Below are 19032 nucleotides of genomic sequence, written 5' to 3'. Positions count from 1 at the left end.
CTCAATGCAGAACAAGTGCTGCAGTGATCGAGGAGTTCATACTTAACCTCCGTCACGCAGCACGTCACTCTCCGTCTCTGGCCGTGTCTACACTGCAGGAGAAGGTGGGCGGGCCTGAACTAGCTCTGGCTGTCACATGACCGGAGCTCGTGCAGGCCCGCCCACCTCTTTTTTCCTCTACCTGGCTCCACCGCGCTCCTGTGCACCGGACGGAGAAAGTGACTTTGGTGTCTTCTATCAAGGTAGGTAAGTATAGGACCCTGCAGAGAAATCCGCAGGAATAATTGACATGCTGCAGATTTTTCTGCAGGGAAATGCCGCATTATTTCCGCTGCGGAAAAAAACGCAGCATGGGCACAGCAGTACCCAAATGCCATAGAAATGGCTGGGGACTTGCTGTACTGCGGATTTTTAAAGAATCCGCGGAATTTCCGCAAAAAAATTGCGGCAAATTTTCCGCAGCGTGGGCACATAGCCTAACTCTTCTGTATATCAGACTTCATGCAGGCCATTTAGGAAGGATAGTCTATTGGACAATGGCAAACTGGGACTGTGAAAGGAAGTTCCAGCACCTATAGTGACAGGACAGTTCCAGGACATAGCAAAAAGAAGTAGTTTTAACTTTGTGTGGAGATGAGGACATAAAGACCGTAATTATATACGGATTTTGTGTGAATGGACTTTTTAGTTTACAACAAACACACAGCACCAAAGATTGTGATGCAGAATATCACATATCCGATGCCTGAATCTGTGAACCGTCTCGAAGGTGTGACAGTTACCAGATCACTGGGATATTTTCAGTCTCGTTAGATTATATTTCTATTTGTCACAATGTTTGGGTACAACCTGAGAGTGTATTTTTTATCAAACTTAGTGACACAATAAAGTGTAACACCATCTTTCTTGTTTCAGTCCCTCTTATACAGGAAATGGAATCCAGAATTATGATCCCCTTGAAGAGTTCTCCTCTCCAGTAATGCCTATGGTGTCTCGTCTCTCATCTGAAACGGTCTTTCTATCCATTGCTTGATCACATTCAGGCTCCTAAGACAAATGACTCACGTTTATGTAGAACTTAGCCCTTCACATGGTTACTCTGGCAATACACTGATCGTTCTATCCCCCTAAGAATATCAATTAGGAATACGACCACTCCTGTGATAATGACCTTATACGCACTTCATACAGCGGTGGGCAACTAGTGGCCCTTGGGTACTGTCCCTATGTGTGCAGTACAAAGGGCTACAGAGCTTGATCCCACAACAGCGTAATGGTTGACCACATAGGTGCGCCCATAGTGTGTATCTGAGGCCCTCTTTATGTGCTAGGTCAACATTGGCCTACTACCTTATGCCATGTTACTAGCACTATAATATGGTGCTTCATTTTTGGCTTTGCATCCATTAAAGTTAGCTCGTAGCTATTCTGAATTCTCCTATACACGTTACATAGCTGTTTGCTGAACGCTTGTGTGGTTGACAGCTATCCCTCCTAATCCCAGCCATCTACAGGCACGCTCGACCCTACGGACGTAAGCCGATGTCAGAAACCTCTGGTACTGGCTCATCTCTGAGTGAAAAAAAGATAATCAGTCATGTTGAACTCTTAACTGGCCAATTATTTTTTTTTCACCTGACATCAGATGTTGGTGTAGACCACATTAGATGGTCAGACAATATTTGGCAGGCATTAATCTAGTGTGCATGGTCAGCTTAATGGTGCTGGCTGGGAATGTATATTAAAAATAAAAAACACAATGATACTTGCCCTCCTCAGGTCCAATGCTGATTGTATGCAGCGATGATGTCTTAACATCCAAGCTGCAGCCAATCACTGACCACAGCCGCTCTGCCATCGGACTACCCATCAGACTGGATCATCGATAACAGCCTTTATATTGTACTATAGATCCATCCACTATGAGGGTATAACTGTATTCAGCACAGAATTCAAACCATACATAAAAATAAGACACCATCTTATTCAAAGGTGAAAATTCTCTTTACGTTGTTTCCCATTAAACATCATGCAGAAAACATATCAGTCCGAAGTGAACTTCCAGTTTAGAGTCATTATAATTGATAAAGTCGTCATTTTTCCCCAATTTACAGCACCACCACTTTGCCGGCTCACACAACGTCTGCTGTGTGGAGCGGTAGCGGTTTTGCAAGTGTCAGACCACCGCTCCATAGACATCCATAGGGGAAGCGACTTCCAGTCCACACATCAACCCCTGTGTGACAGCTGGCTATTCGGAGAACCGGATCGGTGCTGGAAATCGGGGAAGATGGTGATCAGGAAGTATTTTATTACACCTAAACCACATTACGTACATAATTAGGAAGAATTGGGGAATAAACATTCTGCTGAGCCTTGAGTAGGGCTATGTGCGCACATTGCGTAATTTCATGCATTTACGCTGCATATTGCACTGCAATGTAAACGCCTGCGTCACCAGCACAGTCTATGAAGATTGTGCATAATCCAACCGCACATTGCATTTCAGAGCGCAGCAATTTGCATGCTGATCCAAATCGCTGCGCTCAAAGTAACGTCACTTATTTTGTGCGCTTTGGATGCTGCTCCCGCATGGGAGAGGCAGCATCCAGAGCACATGAAATCTGCATCTATTCTGCAGACACACGGCATCCATTATGCAGTGTTTCTGCAGCGATTTCAAGCGCACATGCACTGCCAAATCGCTGCAGCATTTTCAGCATGGACACTATGCAACATGCGCACATAGCCTTAGAAGTAGTGCCCTTGTGGAATAATATGTGAAGCCTCCCATTTATTCTGCTTCTGTCAGTTTTCCCTCTACAACTTTGTAAGCCGAGGCTTCTCTACCTTGAGGAATACAATGCTGTTTGCAGTAGCCTGTATTCTGGGAATGTAGGCCCATTAACCCATTGTGACAGCCCCAGCAAGAAGAACACAGGTGCCTCCTGCAACTTTCCACTTCATAATTTTTGACCACTTTTTCTGTACCGGTGCTCCACAAGTTTCGCCTCTTCTCATACAGAATACAGCCAGACGGTTAAGTAACCCTTATTATGGACACCCTGTTACATTGGTATAACTAGCGCATCTGTTACCAACAAAAACAATTTATTTTGTGTGCTGTTGAAAAATTACAATTAATCTTTATTATTTAATTTGTATACAGGTCATGCTTGTGTTTATGGGGATTGTCTTGTATTCTTCCCAATGAATGCTGTTTTTTCAGTTTTGTGTGTGCTACAGAAATAATACAACACATCCGATGAATTCCATAAATATGGCCGCCAGGAATATCGGTCAAATCGCCCTCATTTCTAAACTACATATTGGTTTCCCAAGCAGATATTGGTGATTACTCTTGGAAAATATAGGATTCCACTAGATACTATCATCATGTGGAAATAAAACATAAACATAAAACAAGATTCCTCTCCAGTATGGAAAGAGCAAGAAATTCTCTATAAAATGTCTGTAAATTGTTACAATATAGGTCATCATGTGAATAAATCTGTTACTGGTTTTCTGCTAAGCAGTGGTAATAAATCATTTTATTTGACATTTTTGTGTTTTGGATCCAGAGCGGTCTATACACTGAAAGATGGCAGTCTATCGAATGCTCGCTCACACAACAGTCCTATACATAATCCAAGCATACATGTGTTCTCATTGGGGAGAGGGGAATATCTGACTGATTAAACACCAATGGAAGCATCTTATCACTTTTAAGCCAAGTGCATACTCAGTATTGGGTGAGGTTTTTTTACCTCCATATTTGTAAGCCAGAACCGGGAGTGAGTGATAAATACAGGAGTTGTGCCCGTGTTTCTATTATACTTTTCCTCTAATTGTTCCACTACTGGTTTTGGCTACAAATACTGAGGTAAAAAACTTACCAAATACCCTGTGCATGTGGCCTTACAAATACTGAGGTAAAAACTCACCAATATTCAACGTGTGCATGTGGCCTTACAAATACTGAGGTAAAAACTCACCAATATTCAACGTGTGCATGTGGCATTACAAATACTGAGGTAAAAACTCACCAATATTCAACGTGTGCATGTGGCATTACAAATACTGAGGTAAAAACTCACCAATATTCAACGTGTGCATGTGGCCTTACAAATACTGAGGTAAAAACTCACCAATATTCAACGTGTGCATGTGGCCTTACAAATACTGAGGTAAAAACTCACCAATATTCAACGTGTGCATGTGGCCTTACAAATACTGAGGTAAAAACTCACCAAATATTGAACGTGTGCACGTGACCTTACAAGTACTGAGGTAAAAAAAACTCCCCAAATATTCAACGTGTGCATATAACTCAGCAAATACGCATCGTGTGCACGTGGCCTTGGGAACCAAAGAATCGGGCAAGTTGAAATCCCTCATAGCTTTCTTTCACTGCAATCGGCAACCAGGGGGAGACTCCACCATTCAGTGTACACCCACCTTGGCATAATATGCTCCATTTTTAGTGTCTACGACAAATTTACAATTGGCTTTTACAAGCTTTAATAATTTTGGTAAAGATGAACAAAATGTTTTTCCATAAACAAAAAAAAAGTGTCAGACCAAGTATAATGTGAATAAGTGTGCACTATTGAGTGCATAATATCATTAAGGTGAACCAACCAGCAGGATTTTCATATGTAAAGTAAAGCCATCCTGGAGCTAGGATGCTGAATGCAATCACACCTTTAGATGAGAGATTGAATGCTTGATTTCAGAAAAATGTGTAGTCAAAGTTCCAGAAATACACTGATTGTTTAAGTGGCGTGTGCATCTGGGTGGACTATGTGGGTCGGGTTTTGCGTTTTTTCCGCATGCTTGCCTGGCCTTTCTCTTCCCTTCGATGCTGTTACATTTATGTCCGGCATATGTGCAGTAGCATCTAGAAGTATTTCAGGAACTCTTAACTAAGATGGTGTTGGAGTCAGCGCCTGCACACAGCGCTATCTCCGGCACCATCTTATTGAAGATACTTGTCCACCACAAATACATCAGACCATGGGCATAGAAGTTTGCGGTCGGTATCCGGTCGCATCTCCTGCATTGTGGCTGCCTCCAGCTGTGATCAGGGTTGTCTAGGTCATAGCTGTGGAGGGATCCTGGCACAATTTTGGTGTAGGTCACAGCTGAGCTGTGAGATACAATTTCCTCCTGTCACTGCTCAGATTGTTCAATGGTGACATGAGATGCTGGAAGACTGATCGGCAGCCTGACATTGTACTACTGTCTGGCTACCGTGCTGCGCTCCCCGCTGGAGAATGCACCGCCATAGCACTGCTCTAAGCGGTGGAAATGCTGCATATAGCGGAGACTTCTTCCAGTGGTGAAAACAGCACAGTGTTGCTGTTACCGCAGTGTTTAGAGCATAGCAGAGTAACGCTGGTTTCACATCAGCGTTTTCCTGCCGCATTCGCAGATCCGGCACAAGGACAGTGCAGTACATTAAAGTTCACTGGCAAGCTCCGTGCACATGCGGTCATGTGACCGGAGCTTGTGACAGCATGTGACCAGAGCTTGCGCACTGTCTGTGAACTGTATTGTACTGTATTGCCCTTATGCCGGATCCGGCAGTGCGGCAGAATACCGCTGATGTGTTTGTGTCCTTATCATGGTGGTGTGCTCTGATCACTGACAGCACTGCTATGTCACTGTATGCCCCATTCAGATGTTCTTGAATTACAGACATCTGAAGGAGGCCTTAACCTGACATAGCAGAGCCCTGTATCTAATCCCAATCTTGTGTGATACAGCCCACAGTGATGTATCTAATATCCATCATGTGTGAATAGCCCGTAGAACTGTGTATATAGTCCCCATCATGTGATACAGTCCAGAGCTGTGTATCTAATACCATCATGGGTGATAGTCCGCAGACTCGTTTCTAATCTTAACATGTGATACACTGCTTGTATCTAATCCCAGCTTGTGATACAGCCCACAGTGATGTATCTAATGTCCATCATGTGTTAATAGCCGCAGAGCTGTGTATATAGTCCCCATCATGTGATACAGTCCAGAGCTGTGTATCTAATACCATCATGGGTGATAGTCCGCAGACTCGTTTCTAATCTCAACATGTGATACACTGCTTGTATCTAATCCCAGTTTGTGATGCACAGATGCATATCTAATCCCATCATGTAATGCAGACACGCCTATCTAATTTTAACATGCGATATACTCTGCATCTTACCCAGCAGTGTTATACATTCCAATCATCTAATCCCAGTGCGATATACTCCGTGCATCTAATCCCAACCCGATACACTCCATGCATCTAATCCCTGCACGTGATAGTCTGCGTGTCACATAACGTCAGTCAAGTTGGGAGCTGTCAGTGTTTGTGCTGTGCTATAAAGCTGTCAGACTGATGGAGCAGGGGGATGCAGCTTGAGATCTCATCAAGCCCAACATGGGTTAAAATATTTCTTCACACATCCCAGCTGTCAGCTGACTGAGGTATGTGATACAGCTGGTCAGTTGAAACATAGGTCTTGGAGCTATATATTTTCAGTCTGCAGCCCATACTGACACGTAACTAGTACAGACCGCAGTGTGAATATCAGGGACGCCATTTTATCTAATTCTCGAAGAACCCCTTTAACATACAACCTGGCTGCAGTATGCATATTTCTGATATGACTATAGCAGCAGGAACATTCTGTCCAAGCCAAAACTGTCAGAATAATACCTCTGCGCTCAATCAGTGGTTAATAATTGGCTGTAGCAGGCACTTGATTTTCCCCACCAGAAAAAGGGACATCAAAAGCAAGGAGCCCTTTGACGGATATTGGAGACAATAAGGTGAAATGTTCGATGGGTATTTTTTGCCGTTATGGTTCCTTTATACCATTTAGGATAACCCTTTCAAATTGGACCTGTGAACTCCAATCACAGTTTTTTTAGTGAACATAAAGTAACAATTCTGGAGTTCCTTTTTGTGAGACTAGTGCACGCTGATGCTCCTGTTATTCTTTCTAAGTGTTACCATTTCCCATATCAATGAATGATGTCTCCAAACTGTCTGATGCTGTCCAATCAGTGCTATCTGTTATATATAAACCCACACACACACACCCCCCACACACCCTATAGACAAGGGTGATGTGAATTCATTCATATATTTCCAGTCAGAATAAAAGGAGCGGCAAATATCAGACTTCTAGTACGAGTTCTTAAATGGAATACTAAGTAGCTCAGATTAGGCTAGGTTCATACTTGTCAATAAAAGTGAATCATGGTCTAATAGAGCGCTATGGAGGCCACAAAATCGTTTAGTAAGTTTTATTTGTTTTATCAAAGCCACAACGCGTTTCGATATACACTATCTTCGTCAGGTGGATCCACTTGACAAAGATATTGTGTATATCGAAACGTGTTGTGGCTTTGATAAAACAAATAAAACTTACTAAACGATTTTGTGGCCTCCATAGCGCTCTATTAGACCATGATTCACTTTTATTGATACCTATTTCCCCCTTCGGGGGTTCATGGCAAGAGCTGCTTAAACGGAGGCTTCATCAAAACCAGGACCTTTTGGACACCTATTCCCTCCACTAACCCGCGGCTGGATCAGGCATACAGGAATTCGTCTCCCTGGAAGGATCTTACGGATAATCCTCCTGACAGCGGAACATTACACTCCCATCTATTACCGTGGTTGTGCGAGGGCTGCACAACCACTCCAGGTGAGCAGTTTTAATTACCGGTCTCACCGTTACTCCTGTCCTGAGACTCTTCACATGCGCTCCCTGTTTTCACTTTTTTCAGGTTCATACTTGTGTCAGAGCGTCCTTTATTGTGTACTGCAGTTTTGTTTTTTCCATTAAAGTGACAGACACATTAAAGGACCTCATCATTGTTAGCGATCTGTTTGACGGTGTTTACTTTTTCCTTGGGATGAATCTGCTTTGTGAAGTTCTGTTCCTATAAGGAAAATCGGAACTGCAGCCTTAAGTGTTAATCTAGCCTTACACAAGCGAAAGTGTTTAATGTGTTATTGGAGAGATTTGATTCTTTCTCCATTCATGATCCACTTCTTCTGTTGTCCGCCCCTATTTGGGAAAATTATACACAATAGAGCACGTGACTCAATCTGCACCATTATAGTCAATGGCCCCATTTGTACATACATTTAAATCCCAGTTTGTGAGCGTTTTGGATGTAAACCCCAACAGGACCTCTGAAATTGGGGAAGAATGCAGAGTGAAAGGGGTCTTAGAGCCTGCAGAGGGGAAAACTGAAAATGCAGGATGCGGGTCATAAAATAGCCAGAAAGTGTTATTCCTCATGTACATATACAGGACAGCTAATTCTGAAAAAATACTTAAAAGTACAATTACACTAAAAGGGAGGTCCATTAGTAAGACAACCCCTTCTGATTCACCGTTTGCCCCAGGTAAATAATAAAGACTATATTCTCCTCCCAAACCTGCGCCCTTCCAGTGGTGCTGAGGCTCACATGGAGTTGTGACTAGTGACAGGTGAACCCTAAGGCAAAGAACACACGGCAAGTAAAAAGGTGCGAGTGGAATGCGACAAAAAATCGCATTCCACTTGGACCAATGTTACTCTATGGGGCCGGTCCCATGAGCGATTTTTTTTTTTTTTTCTCTCAACCTTAATTGGACCGAGAAAACAATCGCAGCATGCTGCGGGTGGAATCAGATTTGTTTTCTCTCGCACCCTTACACGTGTATGGCTGCGAGAGAAACATTGCGTTGTACTTGCATTACAGTGGAGTGCAGTGCGATATACGCATCTGCTGACAATGGAGGAGATAGGGGGATTAGTCTCTCCTCTGCAGCGCCCGCCCTGTCCTCTGCTGCTGTGCTGCGATCTCAGGATCACATCATATTGGCATGACACTTGGCTTGCATTCTAGCAGAGCGGGAGCCAAGTGTCATGCGATGCACTTGCAGTAATGCTTGTTTGGCGCCAGCCTTACTGTAATGTTCGGGGTCCGTACCGTATACCTAGTGTCTGTGCACAGATCCCGAACATGGAGTTCTCAGGGAAGTCCATACTACTATTTGGGTTCAGCCCCCTGGATAATTTAAAAAAAATAAATAAAATAAATATATACATGTATACAGTATATATAATATTAGCTGTAGTACCCGGGCGTTTCCCGGGATAGTAACTGCTTCTCTGTCTCTCCCAGTCTCTTTCTGTGTGTCGCTGTCTGTCTGTCTCTTTCCTTGTCTGTCTGTGTCTGTGTCTCTGTCTGTTTCTATCTCTCTGTCTGTATTTGCATCAGTCTATCTGTCTCAATCTCTATATCTGTCTGTCTCTTTGCCCGGGCTGTCTCTTTCCCGCTCTGTCTCTTTGGGCGTCTGTTTCTTTGCCCGGCTGTCTCTTTCCAGGGCGGTCTGTCTGTCTTTTTCTATCTCTCTTTATCCGTCTCACCATCGACATCTTTTTACCTCACACATAAGCTTCCTATACTAACAGTTTATTTTGTTCATATAGCAACCACTGACAGTTGCTATTTATAGCCTGCAGCTCCCAGCTCCATTTAGTTTAATGGCTGCAGGATTATTGTAGAGTAACTGGAAAGCATGGGGTTACATTTACCCACCCAAACATAGTCTATGACGTTCCCTGAGTCACATGCAGTGTCTGTGCAAAATTTCGTGATTGTACATGCGACGGTGCGGATTCCTTTAGCAGACACGGACACACACACACTGAGCTTTATATATTCGATTATATATTTATATATATATATATATATATAAGAAAATAAGGCATATAAAGCAGGATCGTTATACTTACCGACCTTTCCCATGGCTGTAACACTACTTCTGAGTCCGCTCATTAACTCCCACATATTCACCGGTTCCTGAACCCGCTGTCAGTCCCAGTATTTGTGATTGGTTGCAATCTGACCACGTCCCCATCCTGTGTGACAGCGTATGTGATTGTTTGGAATCATACACGCTGTCTGCATCCCTATAAGTGTGTAAAAATGAATTAAAATTGACGTAGGGTCCCCATATATTGTGTTAAACCCATCTTTGTGTGGTTTTCTGCCATGAGATGCAGATTTGGTGCTGGAATTTATACACCAAATTCCTGCACCAAATCTGCATCTTCTTACAAAACAGTTGTGATGTGGTTTTTGATGCGGTTTTCTGCCCGGAGATGCAAATTTGTTGCAGAAATCTGGTGCACACATTTCAGCACCAAATTTACATCTCCTGGCAGAAAACCGCAACAAAACAGCATCTAACCCGTTTTTGAGCGGCTTTCAGCCAGGAGATGCAGATTTGGCGCTGGAATGTCTACACCAAAAACTGTTTCGATGCATTTGCTTGCAAGAAGATGCAGATTTGGTGCAGGAATTTGGTGTATAAATTCCAGCACCAAATCTGCATCTTCTGGCAAAACAAACACCGTTTAGGTGCACCGGCATAGTCAAAGATGCTCGGAAGTATTACAGCAGTCCCCGCTCTCTGATCGCTGTGATTGGTCAGCATGCTCACCGTAAGAGCTCAACTTTGTTCACAGCCGATCACCTGCAGCAACAGCCAGGGCTGGTACACACGTCACGCCTGGCTGATTAACCTTCTAGATGATGTAATCTATATCAATTGCAGCATTTAAAAGGCTGTGAGAGGGAGAGGGCTCCTTCTCTCACGCATCTGAATGCGCCCTAAGAAACCAACGTCAGCCGTGAATAATAAACCGGCCAAGTAAGAAATCACCTTCAGCATGGTAGTGGGTGATATCTTATAATGAAACTACTCAGGTCTCTTTAGGCATGGTATAACAAAAAGTATAATAGCAGGTCTGCCAAGCAGAATAATGATGCCCAATAGTCCAAAAAGCATAAACAAAATAACAGCAGGGACTAAAACTTAACTTTTACTCTGTAACTAGATAAAATCAGTAATGATAATAATAAAGTGCTTGTGCATAAATAGTGCAAACGACAAAATGCCACATGGCAGCGCATAGGCTTGATCTCACCCAAACTTCATCCATGGGCTGGACTGCACATCGGTCCCAAGGTGAGAGGTCACAGGCCGGAAGATTAAGGTGGACGGGTATAATACAAAAAACCCTGTCGTGCCCCGTGGATAGACTTCCGCCCTGACAAGGGCAGCACCCAAATAAGATGTCTGGCCCGCAACCACAAAAAACAAACAAATAATGCCTCCCGACGCGTTTCCCTCTCAGTAATAAGAGTTCCTCAGGGGAGACGGAGGAAAAAATTGGGAGAGATCGACCTGCAGTGGTAGGGATCAGCACAGGCCAAAAAGGTGAACCTATGTGTGCTGGGCAAATGGTGGCGGGAGTCGGGAGGCATTATTTGTTTGTTTTTTGTGGTTGCGGGGCAGACATCTTATTTGGGTGCTGCCCTTGTCAGGGCGGAAGTCTATCCACGGGGCACGACAGGGTTTTTTGTATTATACCCGTCCACCTTAATCTTCCGGCCTGTGACCTCTCACCTTGGGACCGATGTGCAGTCCAGCCCATGGATGAAGTTTGGGTGAGATCAAGCCTATGCTCTGCCATGTGGCACTTTGTCGTTTGCACTATTTATGCACAAGCACTTTATTATTATCATTACTGATTTTATCAAGTTACAGAGTAAAAGTTAAGTTTTAGTCCCTGCTGTTATTTTATGGTATAACATAACCCTTAGGCCCTGTGCGCACACTACGTTTTTACCTGCAGTTTTACCCGCGGTTTTGCTGTGGAATTTTTTTGAGAAATGTTTGTAATCTTTCTGCAGACATTTCCCAGCAAAACCTATGGGATAAAAAAATAGCTGTGCGCACACTGCATTTTTTTCTCAAAAAAATTCTTTCTGCAGAATTTCTTGAGAAAATTTCTTGAGAAAATGTGCACGTCACTTCTTTTCTTTACCTGCGGTATTTCACTCCATTCACTGTAATGTAATCGCGAAATACCGCGGGTATACCGCAGGTAGCAAATGATGTGCGGTATACCCTCGGTATAGCTGCGATTTACCTGCGGTAGTGCTCATCACTGCCTGCGGTTTGCAGGGAAGTGATGTCATTATAACAGGAACAGGAAGCAGAGCAGAGTAAACACAGATGTCACACTCCCTGAACGCCGCACAGAAGCACTTCCGTGTGACCTCCAGGTGCCCGTGCAGTCTGTGTCCTGCTCCAGCCCCGCCGCTGCCAGCACTGCAGTGTGTCAGTGTCTGCCCGCAGTATCAGTAGCTTCTCACCCTGCAGTGCAGGCAGCTGCGGGGATGCCGAGCGCTGCCGTCAGGTTAGATGAGATCATTACCTGCTGTAATGATCTCATGTAAATTCCTGACAGCAGCGCTCGTCATCCCCTGCAGTGACCTGGGCTGACCTATTGATGTTAGCTCAGGTCACTGCATTACTCTCCCAGCCAATGGGGAACATTCTGTTCTTCATTGACTGGAACAGTGACTATGGTATGGATCACTGTGGGACCCCTTATTGGATTACGCCGGACCTGGAATTGATTGTTCTTGTCAATAAATTGGTGAAAGAGGGAATGTTTTGGGGAGTGTTTTTTCAAATAAAACTTTTTTTGCTGTCTATTTTTTATTTCTTACTGACTGGGTTGGTGATGTTTGGTATCTGATAGACGCGTGACATCACTAACCCCAGGGCCTGATGCTAGGTGACAATACACATCTGGCATCAACCCCATATATTACCCCGTTTGCCACCGCACCAGGGCACGGGATGAGTTGGGGCGAAGCGCCAGGATTGGCGCATCTAATGGATGTACCACTTCTGGGGCGGCTGTAGCCTGCTATTTTTAGGCTGGGGAGTGTCCAATAACAGTGGACCTCCCTAGTCTGAGAATACCAGACCACAGCTGTCCGCTTTACCTTGGCTGGTGATCAAATTTGGGGGGGGACCCCACATTTTTTGTTTTAAATTATTTATTTAATGTAAAATAACAGTGTGGGGTGTCCCCTGTTTTGGATTACCAGCCAAGGTAGAACTGCCAGCTGTGGGCTGCAGTCATCTGCTTTACCCTAGCTGGCTACAAAAGATAGGGGGGGGGGGGGGGAGGGACCTCACGTCGTTATTTTTTTTTTAATTATTTATTTTTTGGCTAAATACAAGGCTAAGCACCCTTTAGTGCCACATGAAAGTCACTAAAGGGTGCCAGCTTAGAATATGCAGGGAGGTGGGACATTATATAGGTCTTTCTCATCTATATATCTATCTATGCATCTAATCTATTATCTAATCTATCTCTCTCTATTCATCTATCCATCTTTCCCGCTATCCATTATCTGTCTGGCCATCTATCGATTATCTATAAAACCGCAGGGACCAACCTGCGGCAATACCGCGGCAAAAACGGATGCGTTTTTCCCGCGGTTTTTTTAACCGCAGGTGTGGTAATCTTCAACTCCCAATAGTTTCTCAAGAAATTTTCTTGAGAAAGAAGGGAATTTTGTTTACTTACCGTAAATTCCTTTTCTTCTAGCTCCTATTGGGAGACCCAGACAATCGGGTGTATAGCTTCTGCCTCCGGAGGCCACACAAAGTTATTACACTTTAAAAAGTGTAACCCCTCCCCTCTGCTATACACCCTCCCGTGCATCACGGGCCCATCAGTTTTGGTGCCAAAGCAGGAAGGAGGAAACTTATAAATTGGTCTAAGGTAAATTCAATCCGAAGGATATTCGGAAAACTGAAACCATGAACCAAAGAACAATTGAACATGAACAACATGTGTACACAAAAGAACAACAGCCCGAAGGGAACAGGGGCGGGAGCTGGGTTTCCCAATAGGAGCTAGAAGAAAAGGAATTTACGGTAAGTAAACAAAATTCCCTTCTTCTTTGTCGCTCCATTGGGAGACCCAGACAATTGGGATGTCCAAAAGCAATCCCTGGGTGGGTAAAAGAATACCTCGATAAAAAAGAGCCGAAACAACGGTCCCTTCTTACAGGTGGGCCACTGCCGCCTGAAGGACTTGCCTACCTAGGCTGGCGTCTGCCGAAGCATAGGCATGCACCTGATAGTGTTTTGTAAAAGTGTGCAGACTCGACCAGGTAGCTGCCTGACACACCTGCTGAGCCGTAGCCTGGTGCCGCAATGCCCAGGACGCACCTACAGCTCTGGTAGAATGGGCTTTCAGCCCTGAAGGAATCGGAAGCCCAGACGAACGGTAGGCTTCAAGAATCGGTTCCTTGATCCACCTAGCCAAGGTTGACTTGGAAGCTTGCGACCCCTTACGCTGTCCAGCGACAAGGACAAAGAGTGCATCAGAACGGCGCAAGGGCGCCGTGCGTGAAATGTAGAGCCTGAGTGCTCTCACAAGATCTAACAAGTGCAAATCCTTTTCACAATGGTGAACTGGATGAGGGCAAAAAGAAGGTAAGGCGATATCCTGATTGAGATGAAACGGGGATACCACCTTAGGGAGAAATTCCGGGACCGGACGCAGAACCACCTTATCCTGGTGAAACACCAGGAAGGGGGCTTTGCATGACAGCGCTGCTAGCTCAGACACTCTCCGAAGTGATGTGACTGCCACTAGGAAGACCACCTTCTGCGAAAGGCGAGATAGAGAGACATCCCGCATCGGCTCGAAAGGTGGCTTCTGGAGAGCCGTCAGCACTCTGTTAAGATCCCAGGGTTCTAGCGGACGCTTGTAAGGTGGGACTATGTGGCAAACTCCCTGCAGGAACGTACGGACCTGCGGAAGCCTGGCTAGACGCTTTTGAAAAAACACGGAAAGCGCCGATACTTGTCCCTTGAGAGAGCCGAGAGACAAGCCCTTGTCCAATCCGGATTGAAGAAAAGAAAGAAAAGTGGGCAAGGCAAACGGCCAGGGAGTGAAACCCTGATCAGAGCACCAGGATAAGAAGATCCTCCAAGTCCTGTGGTAGATCTTGGCAGACGTTGGTTTCCTGGCCTGTCTCATGGTGGCAATGACATCTTGAGATAACCCTGATGACGCTAGGAGCCAGGACTCAATGGCCACACAGTCAGGTTGAGGGCCGCGGAAGTCAGATGGAAAAATGGCCCTTGAGACAGCAAGTCTGGTCGGTCTGGGAGTGCCCACGGTTGACTCACCGTGAGGTGCCACAGATCCGGGTACCACGATCTCCTCGGCCAGTCTGGAGCGACGAGGATGGCGCGACTGCAGTCGGACCTGATCTTGCGTAATACTCTGGGCAGCAGTGCCAGAGGAGGAAATACATAAGGCAGTTGAAACTGCGACCAGTCCTGAACTAACGCGTCTGCCGCCAGAGCTCTGTGATCCTTGGACCGAGCCATGAATGCCGGGACTTTGTTGTTGTGCCGAGACGCCATTAGATCGACGTCCGGCGTTCCCCAGCGGCAACAGATCTCCCGAAACACGTCCGGGTGAAGAGACCATTCCCCTGCATCCATGCCCTGGCGACTGAGAAAATCTGCTTCCCAGTTTTCTACGCCCGGAATGTGAACTGCGGAGATGGTGGAGGCTGTGGCTTCCGCCCACAGCAGAATCCGCTGAACTTCTCGGAAGGCTTGAAGACTGCGAGTGCCGCCCTGGTGGTTGATGTACGCAACCGCCGTGGCGTTGTCCGACTGTATTCGGATCTGCAGTCCCTCCAGCCACCGCTGGAACGCCTTTAGGGCCAGATACACTGCCCTTATCTCCAGAACGTTGATCTGAAGGGAGGACTCTGTCGGAGTCCAGGTTCCCTGAGCCCTGTGGTGGAGGAAGACCGCTCCCCACCCTGACAGACTCGCGTCCGTCGTGACCACAGCCCAGGATGGGGGCAAGAAGGATTTTCCTTTTGACAAGGAAGTGGGAAGAAGCCACCACTGAAGAGAGGTCTTGGCTGTCCGTGACAGCGAAACGTTCCTGTCTAGGGACGTCGGCTTCTTGTCCCATTTGCGGAGGATATCCCATTGAAGTGGACGCAGATGAAACTGCGCAAAAGGAACTGCCTCCATTGCTGCCACCATCTTCCCTAGGAAGTGCATGAGGCGCCTCAAGGGGTGTGACTGACCCCGAAGAAGAGATTGTACCCCTGTCTGTAGTGAACGCTGTTTGTCCAGCGGGAGCTTCACTATCGCTGAAAGGGTATGAAACTCCATCCCGAGGTAAGTCAGCGATTGGGTCGGTGTCAAATTTGACTTTGGGAAATTGATGATCCACCCGAACCTCTGGAGAGTCTCCAGAGTGACGGTCAGGCTGTGTTGGCATGCCACCCTGGAGGGTGCCTTGACTAGAAGATCGTCTAAGTAAGGGATCACCGAGTGGCCCTGAGAGTGTAGGACCGCCACCACTGCTGCCATGACCTTGGTGAAGACCCGTGGGGCTGTCGCCAGGCCGAAAGGCAGTGCCACGAACTGAAGGTGTTCGTCCCCGATGGCGAAACGCAGGAAGCGGTGATGCTCGGGAGCGATTGGCACATGGAGATAAGCATCTTTGATGTCGACTGATGCTAGGAAGTCTCCTTGTGACATCGAGGCGATGACTGAGCGGAGAGATTCCATCCGAAACCTTCTGGTGCTCACATGCTTGTTGAGCAGCTTGAGGTCTAGAACGGGACGGAATGATCCGTCCTTTTTTGGCACCACGAACAAGTTGGAGTAGAATCCGTGACCATGTTCCTGAGGTGGAACGGGAATCACCACTCCTTCTGCCTTCAGAGTGTTTACCGCCTGAAAAAGTGCATCGGCTCGCTCGGGGGGCGGAGATGTTCTGAAGAAACGAGTCGGAGGACGAGAACTGAGCTCTATCCTGTAACCGTGAGACAGAATGTCTCTCACCCATCGGTCTTGGACATGTGGCCACCAGGCGTCGCAAAAGCGGAAGAGCCTGCCACCGACCGAGGATGCGGTTTGGGGAGACCGAAAGTCATGAGGAGGCCGCCTTGGGGGCGGCTCCTCCGGCGGTCTTTTTAGGACGTGACTTAGACCGCCATGCCGAAGAGTTGCTCTGGCCCTTCTGTGACCTGTTGGACGTGGAGGATTGGGACCTGGCTGAGGGCCGAAAGGACCGAAACCTCGATTGAATCTTTCGCTGCTGAGGTCTGTTCGGTTTAGATTGGGGTAAGGACGAGTCCTTTCCCTTGAATTGCTTGATAATTTCGTCCAATTGCTCGCCAAACAAGCGGTCGCCGGAAAATGGCAAACCGGTTAAGAACTTCTTGGAAGCAGAGTCTGCCTTCCATTCGCGTAGCCACATGGCCCTGCGGACTGCCACCGAATTGGCGGATGCTACCGCTGTACGGCTCACCGAGTCGAGGACCGCGTTCATGGCGTAGGACGAAAAAGCCGACGCCTGAGAAGTCAAAGACACGACCTGCGGAGTAGCGGTGCGTGTGACCGCCTTAATCTCAGACAAACAAGCTGAGATAGCTTGGAGTGCCCACACGGCTGCAAATGCTGGAGCAAAAGACGCACCTATGGCTTCATAGATGGATTTCATCAGGAGCTCTATTTGCCTGTCAGTGGCATCTTTGAGCGATGAGCCACCTGCCACTGATACTACGGATCTAGCCGCCAGCCTAGAGACTGGAGGATCCACCTTGGGACACTGAGCCCAACCCTTAACTACATCAGGTGGGAAGGGGTAACGTGTGTCATTAAGGCGCTTAGTAAAGCGCTTGTCCGGATATGCTCTGTGCTTCCGGACAGCATCCCTGAAGTTAGAGTGATCGAAAAAAGCACTCCTTGTACGTTTGGGAAACCTAAACTGGTGTTTCTCCTGTTGTGAAGCTGACTCCTCAACAGGTGGAGTTGGAGGAGGAAGTTCTAGCACCTGGTTAATGGACGCTATAAGGTCATTTACAATGGCGTCTCCTTCAGGTGTATCAAGATTGAGAGCACCGTCCGGATCAGAGGCCTGAGCTGCAACGTCCGCCTCATCCTCCAGAGAGTCCTCATGCTGAGACCCTGAGCAGCGTGATGAAGTGGATGAAGGTCCCCAGCGAGCCCGCTTAGACGGTCTGTGACTACAGTCCGAGTCGGAGTCCTCCCCATGGGACCTATGTGTCACCTCAGGAGCAGTTTGCTGCTCTAACCGAGGGGGGCCTGGGGTCAATGATTCAACAGTGCCCGGGGCCTGTGTTACCGGTCTGGACTGCAAAGCTTCAAGTATCTTAGCAGACCATTTGTCCATAGACTGAGCCATGGATTGTGAAAGGGACACAGAAAGTTTCTCAGCCAACACTGCAAACTCTGTCCCTGCCACCTGGACAGTAACAGCCGGTGGTTTTACCTGAGCCGAGGGTCCCACCAGTGCCTGAGGCTTCGGCTGAGTGAGTGTCACCGAGGCCGAGCATTGCACACAATGAGGGTAGGTGGAACCTGCAGGTAACATAGCCGCACAAGAGGTACAAGTTGCAAAATAAGCCTGTGCCTTGGCACCCTTGCTTTTTGCAGACGACATGCTGTTATCTCCTCTTAGCAAACAGTGAGGGTATATAGCTAAGCAAATACTGCAGCTGAGCAGAGCAAATGTATACCCAATATGGATATATATATATACACTGCGGCACCCAGGGGGGCCAGCACCTGTAACAGGTGCGGCTTACCGACCGCGCTCAGCGGTTGTGTGTCCACCAGATTCCCTGCCTGGGCCTCCCAGAGTTATGGAGCTCTATCTGAAGTTCTCCTCCGGCAGCAGCGATGATAATAATGGCTGCCAGCGTTCTGTGAGGAGGAGGGAGCCGTGGGCGTGCCTTAGAAAGTGCGGGAATCTGGTGCCCCACGGTGCTCAGTGAGGGGGGAGGAGGATACAAAGTATGCTCCAGCCCTCACCGCTGACGTTCAGTCTAGCGTCCCGCCCTTGCCCCTGACTGGCAGGCCCAGGGGCGGGAATATGCGGTATTACCTCAGCACATCAGACTCTCCCCTACCGTGGAAAGCTTCAAGAGGAACCTCAAGACCCATCTCTTCCAACAAGCCTACAACCTGCAATAGCCCTCAGTCCAGTAGACCACTGCGCAACCAGCTCTGTCCTCACCTATCGTACCATCACCCATTCCCTGTAGACTGTTAGCCCTCGCGGGCAGGGTCCTCTCTCCTC

The 19032-nt window shown here is 46.9% G+C and overlaps 1 protein-coding gene across 1 annotated transcript in view; it reads left to right on the top strand.

The window, feature by feature from the left end:
* The window catches only part of NIPSNAP2 (nipsnap homolog 2), an 82382-nt gene extending 78823 nt beyond the window's left edge, over window positions 1-3559 (top strand). The window contains exon 10 of the mRNA XM_075336330.1: window positions 916-3559. Within this exon, the coding sequence (XP_075192445.1) occupies window positions 916-980 (65 nt within the window). The 3' untranslated portion in view covers window positions 981-3559. The remainder of the gene's footprint in view (window positions 1-915) is intronic.
* The last annotated feature ends 15473 nt before the right edge of the window (window positions 3560-19032 follow it).

Source organism: Anomaloglossus baeobatrachus, chromosome 2 (genome assembly GCF_048569485.1).
Source record: "Anomaloglossus baeobatrachus isolate aAnoBae1 chromosome 2, aAnoBae1.hap1, whole genome shotgun sequence".
Taxonomy (NCBI): domain Eukaryota; kingdom Metazoa; phylum Chordata; class Amphibia; order Anura; family Aromobatidae; genus Anomaloglossus; species Anomaloglossus baeobatrachus.
Note: the sequence above shows the minus strand (reverse complement) of the source record. Positions and strands in the feature narration are given on the sequence as shown.